Raw genomic sequence first — 19639 nt, 5'->3', positions numbered from 1 at the left:
TCCTCCTCCACTAAGGGTGCCGCATGAATCATCCCAGTTAGCTGAATCCGAGTCATCACAGCTGACTCCTCCTCTCGAGGAACAAGTCCGGTGTTCCCCAATTCGACTGGAAGGACCAACCTTGTGGATGACTAATGAAGAAGAACTTCTTCCAGTTGTGGACGGGCAACAAGTTGTCCACTAATATATCCCATCGGCTTTGGAAGTACCACAGACCTTCCCCATCGGAATGCTTCCTCAATGAGAACAGAGCTCGAAAGACTCTCAGGATCACAGTCACATCTCGGGGGCGAGCCATCACCAACACAACCTCTATGGTCCTAATGGTATTTGGAGCAACCTAGCTGATGGAAATATTGTACCCATTGAAGATTTCTGGGACAAGGGGAGGCAAAGGAAAATAGAGGCCGAATTAGAGGTAGTGCTCGTGGACACACACGTCCCCCTCGGGAGGTTGCCACAACCGATCACTAACACAAGGGACTTTAACCCTATAGTCCCTTGGGATATGGTACATCTTCGATAGAGCCCTCACTTGCTCTTTTCCAAGCTCAATACTGAAGTAAGAGCGGGGGTAATGCGTCAATGTCACTCTTTAGTGCTCGGCCTCGCCTCACTCCTTAGGTGTAGATTCGTCAACCTCCTTCGACTCCACCACTTAAGGAAGCCCAGGGGCATTCCCCGTGGCATCTGCCCTCGGCCTCGTAGAGCCAGTGCTTTCATTAGGAGAGTCTACACCCTATGGGTCACGCTCAACTCCCCGTGGCTCCATATTTGGCAACAACACGAGCCAATTGTCTCGATCATTGCTACATAACCAAATCTAACCATTCAATGCAAATTCCCAAAATACCCCACCATTACCAAATTCCAACCCAAACTCTAAGGCTGAGTTTGGAAGGAATACAAATGCAAATATGTAAAGTGCAAAATCTTATATTTTGTATTACTTTGTATGTATTTACGCTGTACATATTTGCATTTGTACTGCTTCCAAACCGAGCCTAATGTTTTTCCACCCACCAATTAAAGATTCAATTTCGGCAATTCTTATTAGTAGAAATCTTCTGAGCTTAAAAGCTCCCATCAGCATACTTCTAAACCAATTGAACTATGCCATTAAGCTCAAAAACTCAGCCTTGATCAACTTGCTAAATGTCATGAGAAAACTCCTCCAATTGTCTCTTAAACCAACCCTAATTCCATTTCAAGGCACCTAATTGGCCAACACAACTTGCCTTAAAGACTTTGAGTGGTTATATCCCATTCTACCCAATTGATTTAAGATCCATTATACCAAATTCCTTAGAATATCCATCTACCCAATTTCACCTGAGATCTCCACTATGACCTTTAGATCTCTGTTTCATTCCTCCTCATTGGCAAAAACCTTCAACCCCTCGGTTTTACATCGTTGACCCAAACCCAACTTTGTACCCACCAAATCATACCAATGAACTCATATAACTACAGACCCTTACCTACCAAATTTCATCACAAATCTCTACAACTTAACCATTTATCAAGCAAAAGTTCCAATTAGGATTCTTTCATTAACCGAAAAATACATTACTTATAACCCCCTCAGCTTGTCTAAAACCTCACCCTACCAAGTTTCATCTAAAACTACCGTCATCTACTCTTGAACCAAAAAGATTCTATAGTTGAGAATTTCATTGGTCCATTCTTTTAGATCTTGGTCCATTCTTTCATTTGCCCCGACGAAATGATTAAAATGTCTTATATTATCCAAAAATTACAAAAATGGCCATAATCTTTTAACCCTACTCCAATTTTTTTTTTTTTTTTTTTTTTAACATCTCTTCTTTTTCTTCGTCTCCTCTTCTTGAGCTCCGTCTCTCTTTTCTTCCTCACTCTGGTCTGAGCGGACCAGACCCCTCGAACGTTGCAGCGATCAAATCGTTTTAGGTCCTCTCCTCTCTCTCTCTCTCTCTCTCTCTCTCTCTCTCTCTCTTTCTCTCTCTCTCTCTATCCAAGCTTCAACAGCAGCCGCCAGTCCCTTTCCCCTTACTTCTCTATCTTCTTCACCGACCGGCCATACCTTTTCAATTGGACAGAACAGAGCAGCAGAGCGCCAAGGATCGCTATAATTAATCCATCACCCATTGATCTCCATTACCTTGAGACCGTTCAACACCCAAAACATATCTTATCCTAGGGTTTGAAGCCATAGTTGGCACGCTGGTTAGTTGACATTCTCTGACTTTAAAAATCAATTAGTATTCGTTCTTATTAAAGCAATTAGTCTTCCTAAGCATTATACGTAAACTTAACTATTCACTTATCTGTGGTTAGAAAAGAATACTAATGCCATTGTCTCAGTTAGGCTAAAACCCTAAAAGTATCTTATCCCATGGTCTTAGTCTATAGTTGGTACTGTGGTTAGTTGATATTCTCTCACCTTAGAGGGCCATACATAATGCATTGGAACATGATGATCTTGCCATCTATATCACGTTACAGGTCCACCAAAGACTGCATTGGTTGATAGTTGTGTGAGCGTTGATTGAAAGCTAGGAGGAGAAATGACGGCCACTCCTGGTGCTTTCACTGGGAACATTAAGGTGGGTTTTCACTTTCTTTACTCTCATTTTCTTTTTTCTTTGTTTCCATTGCTGTTGCTCTGCTTGAGCTTTATCTATCCACTTTCTCCTTCCTCCTTTCTCATTCTCACATAGTGATTCTTTGTCAAGACATGCGAAGTGATTCTTTTCATTTTTCTAGTACTTTTAGAAATTTGGTTCTGAAGTTTTTGACTTCTATTGGTATTACGATAAACCAATTCTCTGTATTATGGGTTTGGGTTTTGATCTGGAAACCTAGATAAAGTTGAATTGGAAGCTTAAGCTTGGGTTATGGTGGCAGAATAAATCTGAAGTTGTGCTGCATAGTGAATTTAATTATTCTTGTATCCAGCTCACATCCTATTTGGCACTGCAATTTAGTACATCCTTATCATTATCTCATCTTAAGTACTATTTTTTCTGTATCTGTTCTAAATTGTTCTTTTTCCATTCTTTGTTAACTTTAGTAAGGGGCTTCCAAGCAGAAAATGTTAGGATAAGACTGTCATGGCATGAAAACAATGAGCGCCTAAAACACTTGCTATAACCCCCACTACTACTCTTTGGGGCTTAGGCAAGTTTGTGGTGGTTAGTGTGTATGTAGATAAGTTGATAGGGTTGGTTCAAAATCTAGGTAATTGCATCAATACCCTATTTTATTGGCATGGGTAGTTGTTCATTGTTCTATTAGTTGTTTTCATTATTAATTTTCTTTTACTGACATTTGTCAAAGTTTATCAAACAGGCATTATATTATAAATTTAACTCAATATCTAGACCACTCATCTCCCTTACTGGGTGATCGGTCTCTCAACGTGAATGCGTGAAGTATTGCCATGGATGAAAGTAGGGAATGGTTGCAGATGACATATTAATTCTCTGTGAGGGGAGTGATCTTGAGAAAGTGAGAAATTTGAAGGTGTTGATTAAGAGCTTAGAAAGTATTTCTCTCTAATTTGAGAATCAGTCTTGAAAAGAAATGTATAGCAGGTGTCATTTTGGAGGTTAGTGAGGTGGAGGCTGTTGCGGAGTGTTTAGACTGCCCTATCTCAATTTGGCTCTTGATCTATTTGGGGCTTCCTTTAGGGGTTAACCCTAGGGAGAGTGGTTTTTGGTGCCCAGTTGTAGAGAAATTTGAGAAGAGATTGACCTTGGGGAAACAAAATTGAATTTCATTGGGGGGTAGAATCACTGTGATGAGAGCCACACTTCCTAATATACTAGCTTACATTTTGTCTGCCTTTAGGATCCCAATTAGGGAAGCCAAGAAACTGGAGAAGTTAATGAGAGACTATCTTTAGAACCAAGGGAAAGTAGAAAGGACCACATAATTATTCATCAAAAAGAAAAGAACCACATAATTAGGTGGGAGGTGGACCAGGTGGTATATCAGCGTAAAGAGGAAGGTGGCTTGGGCTTAGGGAATATGATTCAAAAGAATACAACTTTGTTAGGGGAGTGGTTGTGGTTGGTGGCCTCTGGAGAGATGATGTGGCATGAGGTGGTAGGAAACATATCCTGCTCAGTCAAATAATTGATGGGATGCTGGTGTATCACGATGGGCAAATCTGGCACCTTGGAAGCAAATTCACAGTATCCTTCCTTAGTTTCAAAGCTTTATTAGGTATGATGTCTGCTGGCAATTTTGTCCTTTTTTGGAGGATATTTGGATTGGAGACGTTCCCTTGAAGGACCTTTTCCCCTATTTATTCTCTGTCTCATGGTACAAAAAAGAGTTTGTTTCAAAATTTTTCTCTTCGTTGGAAACTCCTGTGGCACCAAATTGGAATTTTAGGTTTCATAGAGGTTTAAGGGATGGGGAGATTGAGTGTTTATCCGATTTGTTGTGTCTTCTTGATAAAGTCTGTTTGGATCCCTTTGAACCAAACAAAAGGTTTGGGATACCATGGCCTAAAGGGTCATTCTCTTGTGCTTCTTTTTTTTTTGATAAATTTCTCTTGTGCTTCTTTTTTTTGATAAATTTCTCTTGTGCTTCTTTCTTCAAGTCCATTTGCTAGTCTCATTCGTAGTAGGTTTTCCCAATTAATTTGGTGCAAGCCTATTCCTCCTAAGGTTTATGGCTTTCTATTGGGGAGTGTACTATGGAAAAGTAAAGACCTTGGATAATCTACAAAAGAGAAAACCTTCCCTTTGTGTTTTACCTTATTGGTGTATCCTTTGTAGGTTTCATGGTGAGAACTGTTACTATTTACTAATCTCCTCTTCCTTTATTGCAGAGATTTGAGATTGGCTCTTCTTGATGCTTGGGTGCAAGTGGAATGTTCTAGTAGAAGTAATCATATTATTTGATCCTTCTACCTTTGCTTGGCAACAAAGAAGAGGAAGAATTATGGAGGTGGGCAAGAGAAGTGCTATCTTGACAATTTGGGAAGAAAGAAATGCCAGAATATTCCAAGGAAAGAAATCAACAAGGGCTTAAGGATTGTGTCTTGAATAGAGTTATCCATTGGTTTAAATCCTTGGGTTTATTCCACCAATTGTTTATTGATATTTGGAGGAATTGGTGAGCAGTGGCAATCCTCCTGAAGATTTTTTGAAGCTGAATGTTAATGGAAGTAGTAGGTAATCCAGGCCCCTTTGGGATGGAAGGGGTCCTGAGGAATGTGGTTGGAAGTGTGGTATTCTTTTATGTGGGTCCTTTAGGAGTTGGGGTTCCAGTAGGGTGGAGTTATTAACTACTCTTCAATGTGTATAGTTTGCAACTCAAGCTAGGTGTGGAATAGCTAATAATTGAAGGGGGCTTTAAGGTGGTACTGAGCTAAATGCAGAACTTAGAGTCTGTAGTGTGGTGCTTTAGGAATGAAGTAAAGAAGTTTAAGTGGCTAACAAGAAATTTGTGTGTAAGAACACAATGAGTGGGGAGTAGGGGTGTCCATAGAAAATTGAAAAACTGAACCGAAGCGGGAAAACCAAACCGCAAAATGCGGTTAACTGAACCGATCGGTTCGGTTTCGGTTTGGATTTTTTGAAAAACCGAAGGACCCGTTCGGTTTTCGGTTAACCTACAAAAAAATCGGTGGTTAGCCGAACTGATCGGTATATATATTTATATGTATATTATATATATATTTTTAATATATGTCGCATATTTTCTATATATTATATATAAATATATATTCATTATATATATAAATATATACTTATGTTATATTTATAATAATCTATTTATAAATATATTATATATATGATATGTTTTTAAAATATTTATAATATATTACATATCATTTATTATTTATAATATAATGTTATACATATTTATATAATATATATTATAAATATAAAAAACCAAAAAACCGAAGAACCGAACCAGTCAAAAACCGAAACCGATGGACCGGTTAACCAGTGGTACCGGTTCAGTTTTGGTTTGGAGAAACGAAAAAACCGGTACCACCGATTCAGTTTATAAAATATGCCCATGGTTCGGTTAACCGAACCATGGACACCCCTAGTGGGGAGATCAGCAAATGCTTTGGCTGATTGTCTTATTAGGCATGGGGCAGTTAGGGAACTTTTGTATTCGGCACAATTGTAGTTTGATTTTGTTTTGTTTTGAGAGGACGTAAGTCGAAACTCTCAAGGGATGCTTGTATTAGTTTCTCTTTTTGATCTAATAAAATAATTTACTTATAAAAAAAGTAGGGAATGCTTGTATTAGTTTATCTTTCCTCGAATCTTCAACCTATCTCAATCCCAAGAAGTCACAATCTCCTCTTTCCTTACCCCTTCAACCTTAGATTTACTTGGAGCCTAAATCTCAGAAGGCCCTTAAGAGAAGCTTAGATTGCAAACCTGTTACATTCCCCTAGGTAGGTTTATCTATCTCCTAATACCCCTGATCAAGGAATCTCGACTCCTAACCCCATTGGAAAGTTTTTCATTGAATTCCTTTTTCAAGGCTCTTGTGTTGAGTGAGCTCAACATTAGCTTCTCATATAAGAAAGTGTGGTGCTCCCAAATTCCTCCTAAATCTCAGAAGGCCCTTAAGAGAAGCTTAGATTGCAAACCTGTTACATTCCCCTAGGTAGGTTTATCTATCTCCTAATACCCCTGATCAAAGAATCTCGACTCCTAACCCTTTTGGAAAATTTTTCATTGAATTCCTTTTTCAAGGCTCTTGTGTTGAGTGAGCTCAACATTAGCTTCTCATATAAGAAAGTGTGGTGCTCCCAAATTCCTCCTAAAGTTTCTTTTTTTTTTTTTTCTGTGTGGGGGAGTCATTCTTAAAGAAAATAAATACCTGTGACCTGTTGCGAAAGAATAACCAAGGTAGGTGGTGTATCTCTCCGCATGTCTGCCCTCTGTGCCTAAGTGATGAGTCGGTTGAGCACCTTCTTCTGCACTGTTCTGTAGCCAGGAGGATTTGGTGTTACTTCCTCAGGATAGTTGGTCTCAGTTGGGTATTTCCTAGACAGAAGGTTGAGTTTATGTGGCAATGGCAAGGTAGGCGGTTAGGAAGTAGAGGCAAATTGTATTGGAGGCTGGTAGCTCAAGCAACTATGTGGGGAGTGTGGGTAGAAAGAAACAGCAAGGTCTTTGAGAATAAAGCTAGAATAGTTGAAGACCTGATTTCCTATATCACCTTTCTTTGTAATTTTTGGGCAGTTAATACAGAAGAGTTTGCTGGGTTCTCTTTGAATGATCTCCATAGAAATTTAGTGGAAGTCCTCTACTCTTTTCCTCTTCAGGATGCTCATACCTACCGCCATTCAAGGAAGGAAGGGATGACACTAAGCTTTGATGGGAGTGCCCAAGGGTCTTCTGGTTTAGTAGGGTTGGAGGTGTAGTCGGGGATAGAGATGGGAATATTTGTTGGGCTTTCAATGGTCCCTTAGGACCAGTTGATTCAACAAAAGCAGAAATTTAGGCGGCCCTATTGGGGCTTCGTTTTGCAAAACCATTAGGCATTTCATGTCTAGCCATTGAGGGTGATTCTGTCAATACTGTAAGATGACTAAGGGAAAAAGATGGAGGGCCTTGGAGATTGGTGCATTTTCTGGCAGAAGCTAGAGGCATATTGGGTTCAATGAATGTGAAGTTGTGTTGGATCCCCATGGAACAAAACTCTCTGGCAGCGCAGTTTCTGATGGCCTTTTCTCCTGTGCTTCCTTTTTTAACCTTCTTGTCTTGTCAAAACCTTTGGGGGAAATTTTCCCGGTAAAAGAAATCAGGTGCAGACCTATCCCTCCTAAAGTATAAGCTTTGTGTTGGGAAGTGCTCCTTGGGAAAACTGGAAGAGGCTGATAAAAAAAGTGCTCCTTGGGGAGATCAACACCTGTGACTTGCTATAGAAAAGAAGGCCAAATAAGTGCTTCTCTCCTCATGTGTGTATCCTTTGCAAGGAAATTGGTGAGACCCTTCCTCATTTACTTATCACCTGCCCTTTTGTGTCTTGTCTATGGAAATGCATTTTTCTCTTTTTGGTTGCAGATGGGAACCCACACATGTGGTAGGCTTATTCAACTCAAGTATCTCAAGGCAGCAGAAGAAGAGAGGAAGAGTCGTGTGGAGGACAGAAAAAACAGCATTGATTTGGATTGTGTGGGAAGAAAGAAATCAGAGAATTGGGTCAAAAGAAGTGCTAACTCCTTTGCAGATGGATTAGCCAAACAAGGGGTGACTAGGGATTCTATGTTTTGGGCTCTTTTGTAATCTATTGTCTTTCTTGATTTTTGATTTTATTTCCATTATGTGCAGGAGAGTTAAGAAAGCTTATCTCTCCTTGCTTGTCTAATTATTTTTAATCCTAATGAAAGTCTCAAGTTATTGATAAAAAAAAAGAAAGAAATCAGAGAATCTTTAATGAAAAGAGCAAATCAAAGGAGGAACTGATTGAAGCTATAACAGTAAAAACAGCACAGTGGTGGTGGCCCTGTTTTCAGGATCAATCGGTTTTGGAGATTTAGTCCAGGCCGAAATTATGGCTCTCTTACAAGGATTAGGCTTGCAGTACAAATTGGAGCAAGGGAATTGGAAGTTGAAGGAGATTCACACTCTTGGTCCAAGAATTTCAGCTTGGCTCCTTGGAAATACAGACATGCCTTCAGAGAAATTGACACCCTAGCAAAGAGATTCAATTCTACTTTTGGCTGGATAAGGACTGCAGATGGGTTGGCAGATGCTTTGGCAAAATTATAACCTGAAATACTTTGGGCTGTTGGGAACCTATAGCATTTTTTGGTCTTTCCTGTAACTGTGGATTGGAAATTATTTAGGGATGGCATCCCTGTCATCAACTTGTATTAACTATTGCTTTAATTAATTCTAATAAAATAAGTTATTTTCTGCTGATAAAAAAAATTTGCATTCTTTGTTTTTCTTCTTGATGTAAAACTTCTCATGTACCTCTTTTTCTTCAATAAAATCATAGTTACTTTTGCTCAAAAAGATAAAAAATGTAGTGCATGGTTTTTATGACCTAGAGTATTTCTATGGTGAGACTTATCCAGTGGCAGTTCCTGTCTCTTTTCTCGTGTCATGCCACTGGGATCCATGTTAGGTTGTTCTTGTTATCTTGTCTCTATATATGCATGAGTTAAATTAATATGCATTCTTTTTATATTGGCAATATACACAAACCATTGAAGATCACTATTTAAGAGTATTATTGTCATTTCACTTTGCTTCTTAGCTTCATCTTCTAGGTAACCACATGCTGAATGCCCTTTTATTCTTTTAATGCATGTGTCATGCAGAAAGCACTTGCTGGCCTGAGGCGTATCAATTTGGAAGGTCTGCGATGGCGAGTATTTGATGCCAAAGGTCAGGTTGTATTTTATTTCATCCTTTCTCTATTTGCTTTTACAAGGATTGAAACATGTGATGTACACTGGGCTGGAAATGTTAGCTTTGGCAAGTCAAATGAGTAGAAAATTAGGACATTTTGTAACCTGATGGACTTTTTGGTAAGATAGGGTTTAAAATTTTGTAATCTGTTGAATTGATTTGGCTTGGTGGAATATATATATATATATACTATTCTTTCTTTGATTTCTAAGTAGATAATAATATCATAAATCTATTTTCTCATAGGTCCTCGGGAGGTTGGCTTCCCAAATATCCACTGTTCTTCAAGGCAAGGATAAGCCCACATACACACCCTACCGTGAAGATGGTGATATGTGCATTGTGCTCAATGCAAAAGATGTCTGTGTCACAGGGAGGAAACTGACTGATAAGTTTTATCGCTGGCATACTGGGCAAGTACCAATGGTTATAGTCATTCTCATTGTGGACATCAAGTGTTTTATGTATAACTGTTTCTTTGACTCAACATTAATCTATTATTAACTTGTAGGTATGTTGGCCACCTCAAGGAAAGGAGTTTAAAGGACCAATTGGCCAAGGATCCTACTGAAGTTATTCGGAAAGCTGTCCTACGGATGCTTCCACGAAATAAATTGCGTGATGTAAGTGATAATGGAAACTATTTCTTTTTCAAAACAAAACTAAGTGAAATTATAGAACCACTATTGCTTCTAAAATAAACTACTGGTGAACATTTGATCTTACCTGCAAGTGTTGTGTAGGATAAGACTTGTTTTTGTCAATGTTCCATACTATCATCTTATCTGATTTTCAGAATTATATGGAATTTAATAATTTTGTCAAGTTACTTTGTTAAGAAAATAGATCAGGTTTACATTTTTTGGCTTCCTACTTATATCTATATAGCCAGAGTATTTTTTTTTGAAGAGATAAAGCAAGATTTTATTAAGGAAAACACAATGAAAGATACAGGAAGGGTTCACTGCACAAAGACTGTGCAAGAGAGACACCTCATGAAACCTCAAAAAATTTAACCACTACACCAGCACTAGAAACATCTCTTTTGAACTGCATATTTGAGCTCAGCCACTCTCTCAACTCATTTACAACTGAGTTAATCACCTTTTCTACTTGGATCTGCTTTTGATCAAAGATGCTCCTGTTTCTCTCCCTCCAAATGGACCACAAGACTGCCAAGGGATAGGCCTTCAGCTTTCCAACTCTCAAGAAGAGATTTGACAGAGTTAGGCATGCAAAAAGAAAGGTTAATGGATTTATCAAAAAAAAAAAAAAAGAAAAGAAAAAAGAAAGGTGAATGGCCTTAACTAGGTGACTCCAGATTCTTGAAGAGAAGTCGCAGTGAAGAAACAGGTGACTGGAAGTCTCTTCTCCCTTACCAAATAGAACACATGAGGCGTCTGGAAGCACCACCCCTTTTCGAATCAACATAGTCTTTGTCAAGCACTTATCTCCAATCGTCACCCAAGTAAAAAAACTTCACTTTAAAGGGGGCCAAACCACCCCAAACTAGAAAACTGGGAAAATAGTCTGGATTGACCGGCTCCATACTAGAGAAAAGGGGCTTCGCTGAGAACAATTCAGGTTTGGACCAATGCCAACATTGCTGATCTGGGGAAACGGGGTTTAACCTTGTACCTTGCAGCTTTTCCAGCAGCTCTGCCACCTGCGGGACCTCCCAATCATTAAAGTCCCTCCGGAAGTAGGGAGTTCAGACAAGAGTCACCCGACACACTACAAGTCTACAACACTCAGCTACCTTGACAAGTTGACATCCTTATCATTTGCCAAGAGAAATAAATGTGGGTACAAATCTTTCAAAGGATACTCTGAGCACCAGCTGTCATGCCAAAAATACAGCCTTGCACCATTCTCAACCTGACACTTAAATTCCTTTCATAAAAAGAGGCTAAGCCTTATAGATCCCCTTCCACACCCCACACCCGTACGAGAGGGTAGATTCAGCTGCATCCCACCCGTTTGCGTGAATGCCATATTTCTGTGCTATAACTTGCCTCCAAAGCTTGTTGGGCTCCTTTAAGAACCTCCAGAACGAACCATTTACCAAGAAGAGCTAGATTGAAGGGTTTCAGTTTTCTGATTCCCAGATCACTGTCTTTGATAGGTTTGCAAATCTGGTCCCAATTGACTAAGTGGATCTTTTTAGAGTCTTTCCAACCCACCCAAAGGAAGTCTCTCATAATTGTCTCCAATGTTGAGCTATCTCTGAGGGGATTGGAAATAAAGACATACAATAAACAGGGATACTGGCCAACACACTTCTTAGAAGAGTTAGCTTACCCCCTTTAGACGATTACCTTGCCTTCCATGAAGCTAGCTTACCAGTCATTTTTTCCATCACTAAGGACCAGATACTTTTAGAAGTGCATTTGGCCCCCAAAGGCAGCCCCAAATAGGAAGAAGGAAGAGCTCCTACCCTGCACCCCAACAAATCTGCCAAGGACTGCAAGCTTTCAACATCCCCAAGAGCCATCATCTCACTCTCGCCAAATTGACCTTTAGCCCTGACACCACTTCGAACCAGCAAAGAATATACCTCATAGATATTACTTGATCAGCTTAAGTACTGCAGAAAAATAGTGTATCATCCGCAACCTGAAGTAGGGGAATTTCTACCCCATTGTTAGCTATTTGAAAACCTTCTAGGCATCCACCTTCCACAGCTCTACCAATCATCTTACTCAGCCCTTCCAAGACAATAAGGAGTAGGAGGGGGGACATGGGGTCTCCTTGCCTAAGACCTCTACAACTTTTAAAGTTACCTATTGCAGGTCCGTTAAGTAGAATTGAGTATCTAGGTGTGGAGACACAAACCTTCATCCAATTCCTCCAGGTTTGACTAAGGTGCATCCTTTTCAGCATATAATCTAGGAATGCCCAGTTAGCATGGTCATAAGCTCTCCCTAGATTAATTTTGTACACAAGTCCCTTCTTTCCACTCCTTTTTCTAGAATCTCTTGGTTCATTGGCTGTCAACATCCCATCCTGAATATGCTTGTTAAGAACAAAAGTCCCCTGAGAAGAGGAGATAAGGGATCCCAGCACCAATCTCAGTCTTGAGGCCAAGAGCTTTGCAAGGATTTTATACACGCTCCCTAGTAAGCTAATTGGCCTATAATATTTAAGCTCAGAATCTCCATTTTTCTTAGGGATAAGCATGATAAAAGTTGAGGCTTCTTTCTAAAGCAGCAGAGGAGTGAAACTCCTGCAATACTTTCATCAAATCCGCTTTTAACACCTTAATTTTTTAAAAAATAACATGGTAAAACCATCTGGCCCTGGGGCCTTATCCACCTCCATCTCCTTCAACACCTTTAACATTTCCTCTTCTGAGAAAGGCTTGTCCAGCTCTGCTACCTGATCCACTGATAGATGAGAAAACTGCAGACCATCTAATTTTGGCCTGCACCGCATAGGTTCAGTGTAAAGTTCTTATAGAAATCCACAACTACCTTCTCTATCTCATCACTTTTATCCACCAAGTGACCATTCACAAGCATTTTTTTTTATTGTGTTAGTCCTTTCATTTGCCACCTTGTGGAAAAAAGTGGTGTTTCTATCACCTTTCTTCAGCCATTGTACCCTGGAACATTGTCTCCAGTGGATTTCCTCTTGGAATGCCAACTTGTCATTGCTTGTTTAGCCTGCCACCTCTTCTTTCTCTTTACCTCATCAATAATGGAATCCTCTTTCTCTATATCTATTTCAGAAATAATTTGGCAACATTCCTCTTTTATTTTCCTGGACTCCCTGGACCGAGTTAGCCGCCACTCTTTAATGCCTTTACCTTCTGTAACTTTTCCTGAACACATAACTAGCTGACCCTTTGAAGCTTGCTTCTGACCACCTCTTAATAAAGTTTGCCTGAAACTCTTCCAGCTCCAGCCACCTGTGTTCCAATCTGAAAGGCGCATGCTTTCTGATAATCCTCCCTGTATCCAGCAATAAAGGGATGTGATCGGAAACTACTTTCGGAAGGGCTTCTTGTGATGACTGAGGAAACATCTCCTCCCATTCCACAGAAGTAAGGAAATGGTCAATTCTCACCAAAGAAGGGCAATCTTGGTTATTGGTCCAGGTGAACCGAGCACCCGCCAGCGGTAAGTCCAGTATCCCCCATTTTTGCATAAAATCTGAAAAAAAAAACTTTGTTGAGATGCCAAACCTTTTAACACCTTGTCTGTCTTCATAACTCAGAGTTGCATTGAATTCGCCTCCAATGACCCAAGGACCAGGCCACCTACATCTCACGTCACTGAGCTGCTCCCATAATAAGGGCTATAACGCAGGAGCTGTTGGGCGGCTTGGGCCATACACAGTAGAGATCAAGAGAGTCGTGTCCATCTGCTGTGAATAAAGTTTCACTGTGATAGAGAAGACTCCAATATGATTATCTACCACAGTGAACTTGGAGCTATTCCACACCATAGCTACACCCCTTGCTGTATTTACTGCTGGAATGTAAAGCCAGTCACAACTCACAAGGCTGGAAACCCCAAATACTCCTCATGATAGAGAAATCTACTTTCTGTACTTTAGTTTCCTGTAACAACAAGATATCCAACCTCTTTTCTTTGATAAAGTCCCCTGCCACCATCCGTCTCCTCCCAAATCCTAACCCTCTAATGTTCCATGATAAAATCTTAATGTTATACATAGTCGACGGTGAGCAGATCTACTTTTCCTTCCCATGTTTCCAGTCCTCTCATTCAACCCCCAAGTCAGAAGAAGAAGTTCTTTTGTTTGTTTCCCGTTTTGTTTGCCTTTCTTCATTAGATGTCTATTTTCCAAAGCAACCAATAGAGCCTTAGTTTCTTCTTCCATTCCTTTTATTGAAACTCCCAGGAATTCCCCAAAGCTAAGCAGTTTGGATAAAACCAAGGTTTAAAATGTCGATGTCGACGTCGACGGAAATGTCGCTTACCAAAATATAGGACATATGTCGGAAATGTCGAGGGGAAATATTGTAAAAATTAGAGACATTGTGGAAATATGCAAAGATATTTTGTAAAATGATAAAAGAAACATTAATACATATTTCTAGACTATTATCTTATTCCCAACCATTATATAAAGCTAAGAAACTAAGATCAATAACAAATTAGTAAATGACGATTTACTAATTTATTATGCATTTTGATGTTTTTACAAGGTTATCTGATATTTTCTTTTCTTATTTTTAATTCTGATTTATTATAAATTCTAATATATTTATTTCACACTAGTAAATAGAAATACATTTGTTCTGATTTTTTTAATATTAAAGTTATAATACATTATGTTTTATTATAAATTTAATAAACTGATTCTCCTTTTTGTAGTATTAAGATTATGATAAATTCTGATTTCTTATAAAACTTAATGAATTTATTATGATTTTTAATACTAAATTTATAATAAATTATGATTAAGTATAAAATTTATTAAACTTATTCTGATTTTTTATATTAAATGTAGAATATAGTTTATTATAAAATTTAATAAACATTTTCCGATTTTAATAAATATTTTAAAAATACTAACTAGTTAATATTTTATTACTTGAAAAATATTTTATGTTTTATATTATAAAGTAATTAATTTATTCTTTCGTTTTTATATTTTGTTAATTCTTTTTATAAATATTTTATTTGAAATATTAAATAGAAATTATTAATGGAATAATCTATATTAATATACTGCATTATATTAATATAATATACTAATATATTATATTTTTAATGTACATTAGTCGACATCTTGTTGACATAATAGGAAAAACTGTATTTTTTTTTGGTTATTTGGACCGATTTGGTCGACCGACATAATGTAATTTTTATATTACCATCCACTTTCATGTCGGTGAACCTCGATATCGACATATGTCGGGCGACATTAATGACATTTGGCGACATTTGAAACCATGGATAAAACCCAAGAGGACACTTCACTGTCTTGAGCACACCTAGGATGGATTAGTCGACCATTACTTATACTAGACTGTTCCCTCCGAGTCTGTTGCTCTGGAAGAATAACTGGCAAAGGCTCGATAGAAGCCCCATTATTGGCGATTGTTTGCCTTTCTGCTTCTTTTTGAGAGTTAAGCAGCCTACCCACCTCTTCTTCTGAGACCAGAGTCACCATCATGTTTTGAGGGACCTACATCTTTGACGACACCGAAGGGGGGTCTTTGGGCATTCATCTCTCTCCCCTGTAATCCCTGGCGAATATACCTCCTTCTGAGACTTAGGCTCCAAAGACACTGCTGGATCTCCCGTGAACCCTTCTGCCGGAACCACCTCTATCTCTGAAGCAAAACTCTTGGAAGTTTCACCTCCCCAAGATGAAATATTTGAGCTGGACGACCCCGAAGAATAAGATTTCTCTCTGGCAACCTCCTTCCCTTTCCCCTGAGATGGGCTAAGAAAGAGACAACTCTGATTTTCAAGAATTTTCAAAGGCCCTGGATTCCTGGCCTGCGTCCCTTCCTTAGGGCCCACTTTGCTTCCCAGATGGGCCTGATCCCCACACCCCTTTTGAATTTCTAAACGTCCTTTGGTTTTGGGACCCGCCTCCCTTAAGTGGGTCAAAAAGAAATGTGAAGACTATTGGTATCTTATTGCTGAATTGTACGTACTTACAAGGAAAAACTGCAATGTTAGAATTGTAATTTGTAAATGACTTTATGACACTGAATTAGAATTACTGAGTTATGGCACTGAACAGAAGGGAATGACCGAACAGGCTTCATGTAGCCGCTCCATAGAGTTGGGAAAGGCTTAGATAATAATAAACTAAAATTACTGTGTTGGGGAGGTATTGTGAAGTTCATTTTTATCCACTTAGGACCTAGTGAAGTTGAAGAATGGTTAAATTCTATTGCCCATGCTGGATAAAGAACTTAGATGCTTTGTATATGCCTGGGAGTAGCTTCTCACTTGGATGGCTTGAAAAGGAAGAACCAAATACATTGTACTTCCATCCAGCAATGGGATCGTGAAGATGAACTTTGGTGGATGTGCCTTTGGCAACCCTTGCCTATCTGGGAGTGTAGTGTCTTTAGAGATGTGATGGCTATTATCCTAATGAGCTATTTTCGCATGGTTGAGCTTATAGTTAAGGTCATTTGAGAAGGTAACTCATAGTTGAGCTCTTTTCTCTTCTACAAGATATGACACTTGCCCAATCATCTGGCTGGAATGGGCGACTGCCAGATGGCTAGAGAAGGTAATTCATAGTGGAGCTCTTTTCTCTTCTACAAGATACGACACTTGCCTAATCGTCTGGCTGGAATGTGACGGCTAGGTGGTGAGGGATAAGACACCTGCTAAGGTAGAAGGTCCTTGTACCCTGAAGCAGTGGCATTGGCATGTATGTAATACAACTTATTTAGATGGATTTCTTGATCAGTCAATGATCTGGAAAAGTTGTCTCTTGCAAGACAAGGTGTATGTGGAGCTGTTGTAGAACAGGGGTTCCAGGCGCAGGGATCAGATTTCTGAATAGCTTGCCCTTTTTCAGATGTTGGGGCATGGCTTGTAATTAATTAAAAAGGGCGAAGAGCATTGGCTTGTTAGGACTGATTTCTGCTTGTATAACGTTTATTACATGGTTCATCCTAAGTTATGGTCCGACTTTTATGTGTAGATTGATGAGTTATTGTGGCTTTAAACATATTCCAATTTGCCTTCACCACTTATTATTCGGAAGTCTATCTCGTAAAGTGTTGCCAGTAACTCGTTACCCTAAGCTTGAGTGATTTGTGTGAATGCAGGATAGAGATCGAAAATTGAGGATATTTTCTAGCAGTGAGCACCCTTTTGGTGATCGTCCCCTTGAATCTTACGTGATGCCTCCTCGGAAGGTACGAGAGATGCGGCCACGAGCAAGGCGAGCAATGATTCGAGCCCAGAAAAAGGCTGAACAACAGCAACAGGGAGCTACAGAGACCAAAAAAAGCAGAAAGAAGGGGGAAGTAGAATATGAAGTGAGAGTATGAAAATTATGAAAGTTTCTTTTTATTGCATGTTAGGGATTCAAAATTTTCTTTTCAAGTTTAGTTTTTCTTTGCAAGATCTTGCATGACCTATTGAGCTACCCCTCTTGGATTCTCGATGACTCGATAACTTAAAGTCGCAGTTTTCTTTGTTTGGTTGGTCCAATACCCTGGATTTCTTTTGCCATTTTTTCCCCAACTACGCCTTTCCAAGTCTTGAACCCTTATTACGCTCACAAATATTTTCGGCATGAGCATGAAAGTTTCTTTTCTTGTGCCTTGCTCTTGCAAATGCTCTCTGCTTCACAATATTGAATTGGCCGCAATGGCTGACAGCCTCTGCAACAAATTTCCTGTATGAACACCTAAATGTACATGACACATTAGCCACTGAAATTGCCATTTTAAAATTGTACAGATAATGAATTTGTGTATGTGAATTACTCCAATATTTGTGTAATTCAGGCTCAGTTTGGAAGGAGTACAAATACAAATATTTGTACAGTGCAAATGCATACAAAATAGTACAAAATACAGGGTTTTGCACTCTACATATTTGTATTTGTACTTCTTCCAAACTGAGCCTCAATTACAAATAATGAATATGAATGTGTTTATTTAAAAAAAAAATGAAATTTTATAATTGAATTACTCCAAGGTTGAAGTATTCGAGTAATCAGAAAACTGCTCGCCGATAACTAACAACGTAACACCAACAAGGTTTCCTTGTTTTCTTACTCAAAATCAAATAGGCCTATTTACTTTGTTCCCGCCAATAGAGAAAATGAGGTTGTCATCTTCGCCAATAGTTTCCTTTGCCAATAGAGATGTAAAACAGGCGGCACGGCCTGTGGGTCTAGTCGGGCTGCGCTTCCTTCCCTTTGGATACTTTGGGGGTGTCTGTCTGGCATGGCCCACAGCTTGAGATCGTACGGGCTGGATGGGTTGTAGGTCATGTCGTGGGCCTAGTTTGTGTTAGGTTGGGTTACGAGTTGGGCCTTGAGGCTTAGAGACTTTTTTCCTTGCTAACTTTTCTTTGGACTTTGCTTGCTTTGGGAACAAATTAAAAAAAATAAAAAATCTAACAAAAAAAGAGAAAAAAATTTACCAAAATACAAAATGGACAATAAATTAGAAAAAATAGGAATTTTATTTCATTTAAAATATAAAAAATTACAAATTGAAAATAAAATGTTACATTGTTGAAAAAAAAACAAATAAAATTGAAATAATTACTCCATCTCCTTGACGTTAATCATTTGCTTCATCACGTGTAGTAGTGTTATGTCCTTTGTCTTGTAATTTATCCTCATCATCCAACATATCTTTAAACTAGATATATTTTTATTGTTTCTCATGGAAGAACAAACAACTCCTTTTCCCTTTTCCTCAACCTCCTCTAGTTTAAATATTTTTCAAATCAGGCTAGTGAACTTACCGTTGGGGAATTGGTTTCGAGAGGAGGAGCCAATCATTATTTTTAATTCTAAAAAAATAAAACTTAATTTAATTGCACTTACCTAGATGGTTGAATTATCAATTCAGAATCTCAACTTGATTTCAATGGTTGAAGCCTTTCAAAGCCTCTTAAATGGCTAAATTGTTAAGTGCCTAACTACCCAAGTGCATGACAGTATGAGAATTGAGATGAGAGACTGAGAGAGTACGAGAATTGAGAAGAGAATTGCTGAATTGGTGTGATGAGAAATATGGACTGGTGTGGAGGATAGGGTTATTTATAGGAATTGAAAATAATTCAATTACCCTAAATACCCTAAAAACTAGTCATTTTTTAGTTGTTGAGAGGGGTATTTTCATTATAAAGTCATTTATCACTTTACCTAAATATCCCTTAAATTAGCTATATATAGTTGGGGGGCATTATTGGCATTTTATCTCCCCCAAAGCCAAAATACATAAATACCCCATATATAGCTATTTATAGTTGTTGGGGGGGGGGTATTTCTGTAAAGACCCCCTAAAGTTGAAACTAGTTGTTGGGGGGTTTCAGCGTCTAGTTCTTTGGGTAGGTCCATGGACCTAAAACCCCAAGCTCGGCACGACCCATATAATTGTGTCGTGTTGCGGTACGACCTGTCGTTTTTAGAGGCTTCACTACTACCGTTGTTAGACCACTCAAGAAGTCTTTGTCAGATTTCTAGGCAGACAGGTTTTCGGATCCATTTAGAATATTGGAGCATAGTGTTTTAAAAACCGACTTGGAGGTTGAACTGTTTTTTGCCTCCCGATTGCA

At 38.9% G+C, this 19639-nt stretch overlaps 1 protein-coding gene across 4 annotated transcripts; it reads left to right on the top strand.

The window, feature by feature from the left end:
* The first annotated feature begins 1603 nt into the window (after positions 1–1603).
* LOC148874068 (Ribosomal protein L13 family protein) lies at positions 1604–17551 on the top strand. Of its 4 annotated transcripts, none has more exons than XM_088949339.1 (6): positions 1604–2205; positions 2485–2585; positions 9299–9370; positions 9636–9802; positions 9901–10012; positions 17164–17551. In XM_088949339.1, exons 2-6 carry the CDS (start codon positions 2547–2549, stop codon positions 17386–17388), a joined length of 615 nt encoding a protein of 204 aa, XP_088805465.1. In that variant the 5' UTR covers positions 1604–2205; positions 2485–2546; the 3' UTR covers positions 17389–17551. The 4 variants fall into 4 exon arrangements, with proteins under 4 accessions (XP_088805465.1, XP_088805472.1, XP_088805482.1 ...); XM_088949346.1 differs by having other exon boundaries at positions 1794–1929; XM_088949356.1 differs by having other exon boundaries at positions 1794–2205; positions 9299–9365.
* Positions 17552–19639: the final 2088 nt, after the last annotated feature.

Source organism: Nelumbo lutea, chromosome 1, assembly GCF_056320005.1.
Source record: "Nelumbo lutea isolate HS-2025 chromosome 1, American lotus-T2T, whole genome shotgun sequence".
Classification (NCBI taxonomy): domain Eukaryota; kingdom Viridiplantae; phylum Streptophyta; class Magnoliopsida; order Proteales; family Nelumbonaceae; genus Nelumbo; species Nelumbo lutea.
This window is presented reverse-complemented; position numbering and strand designations above follow the sequence as displayed.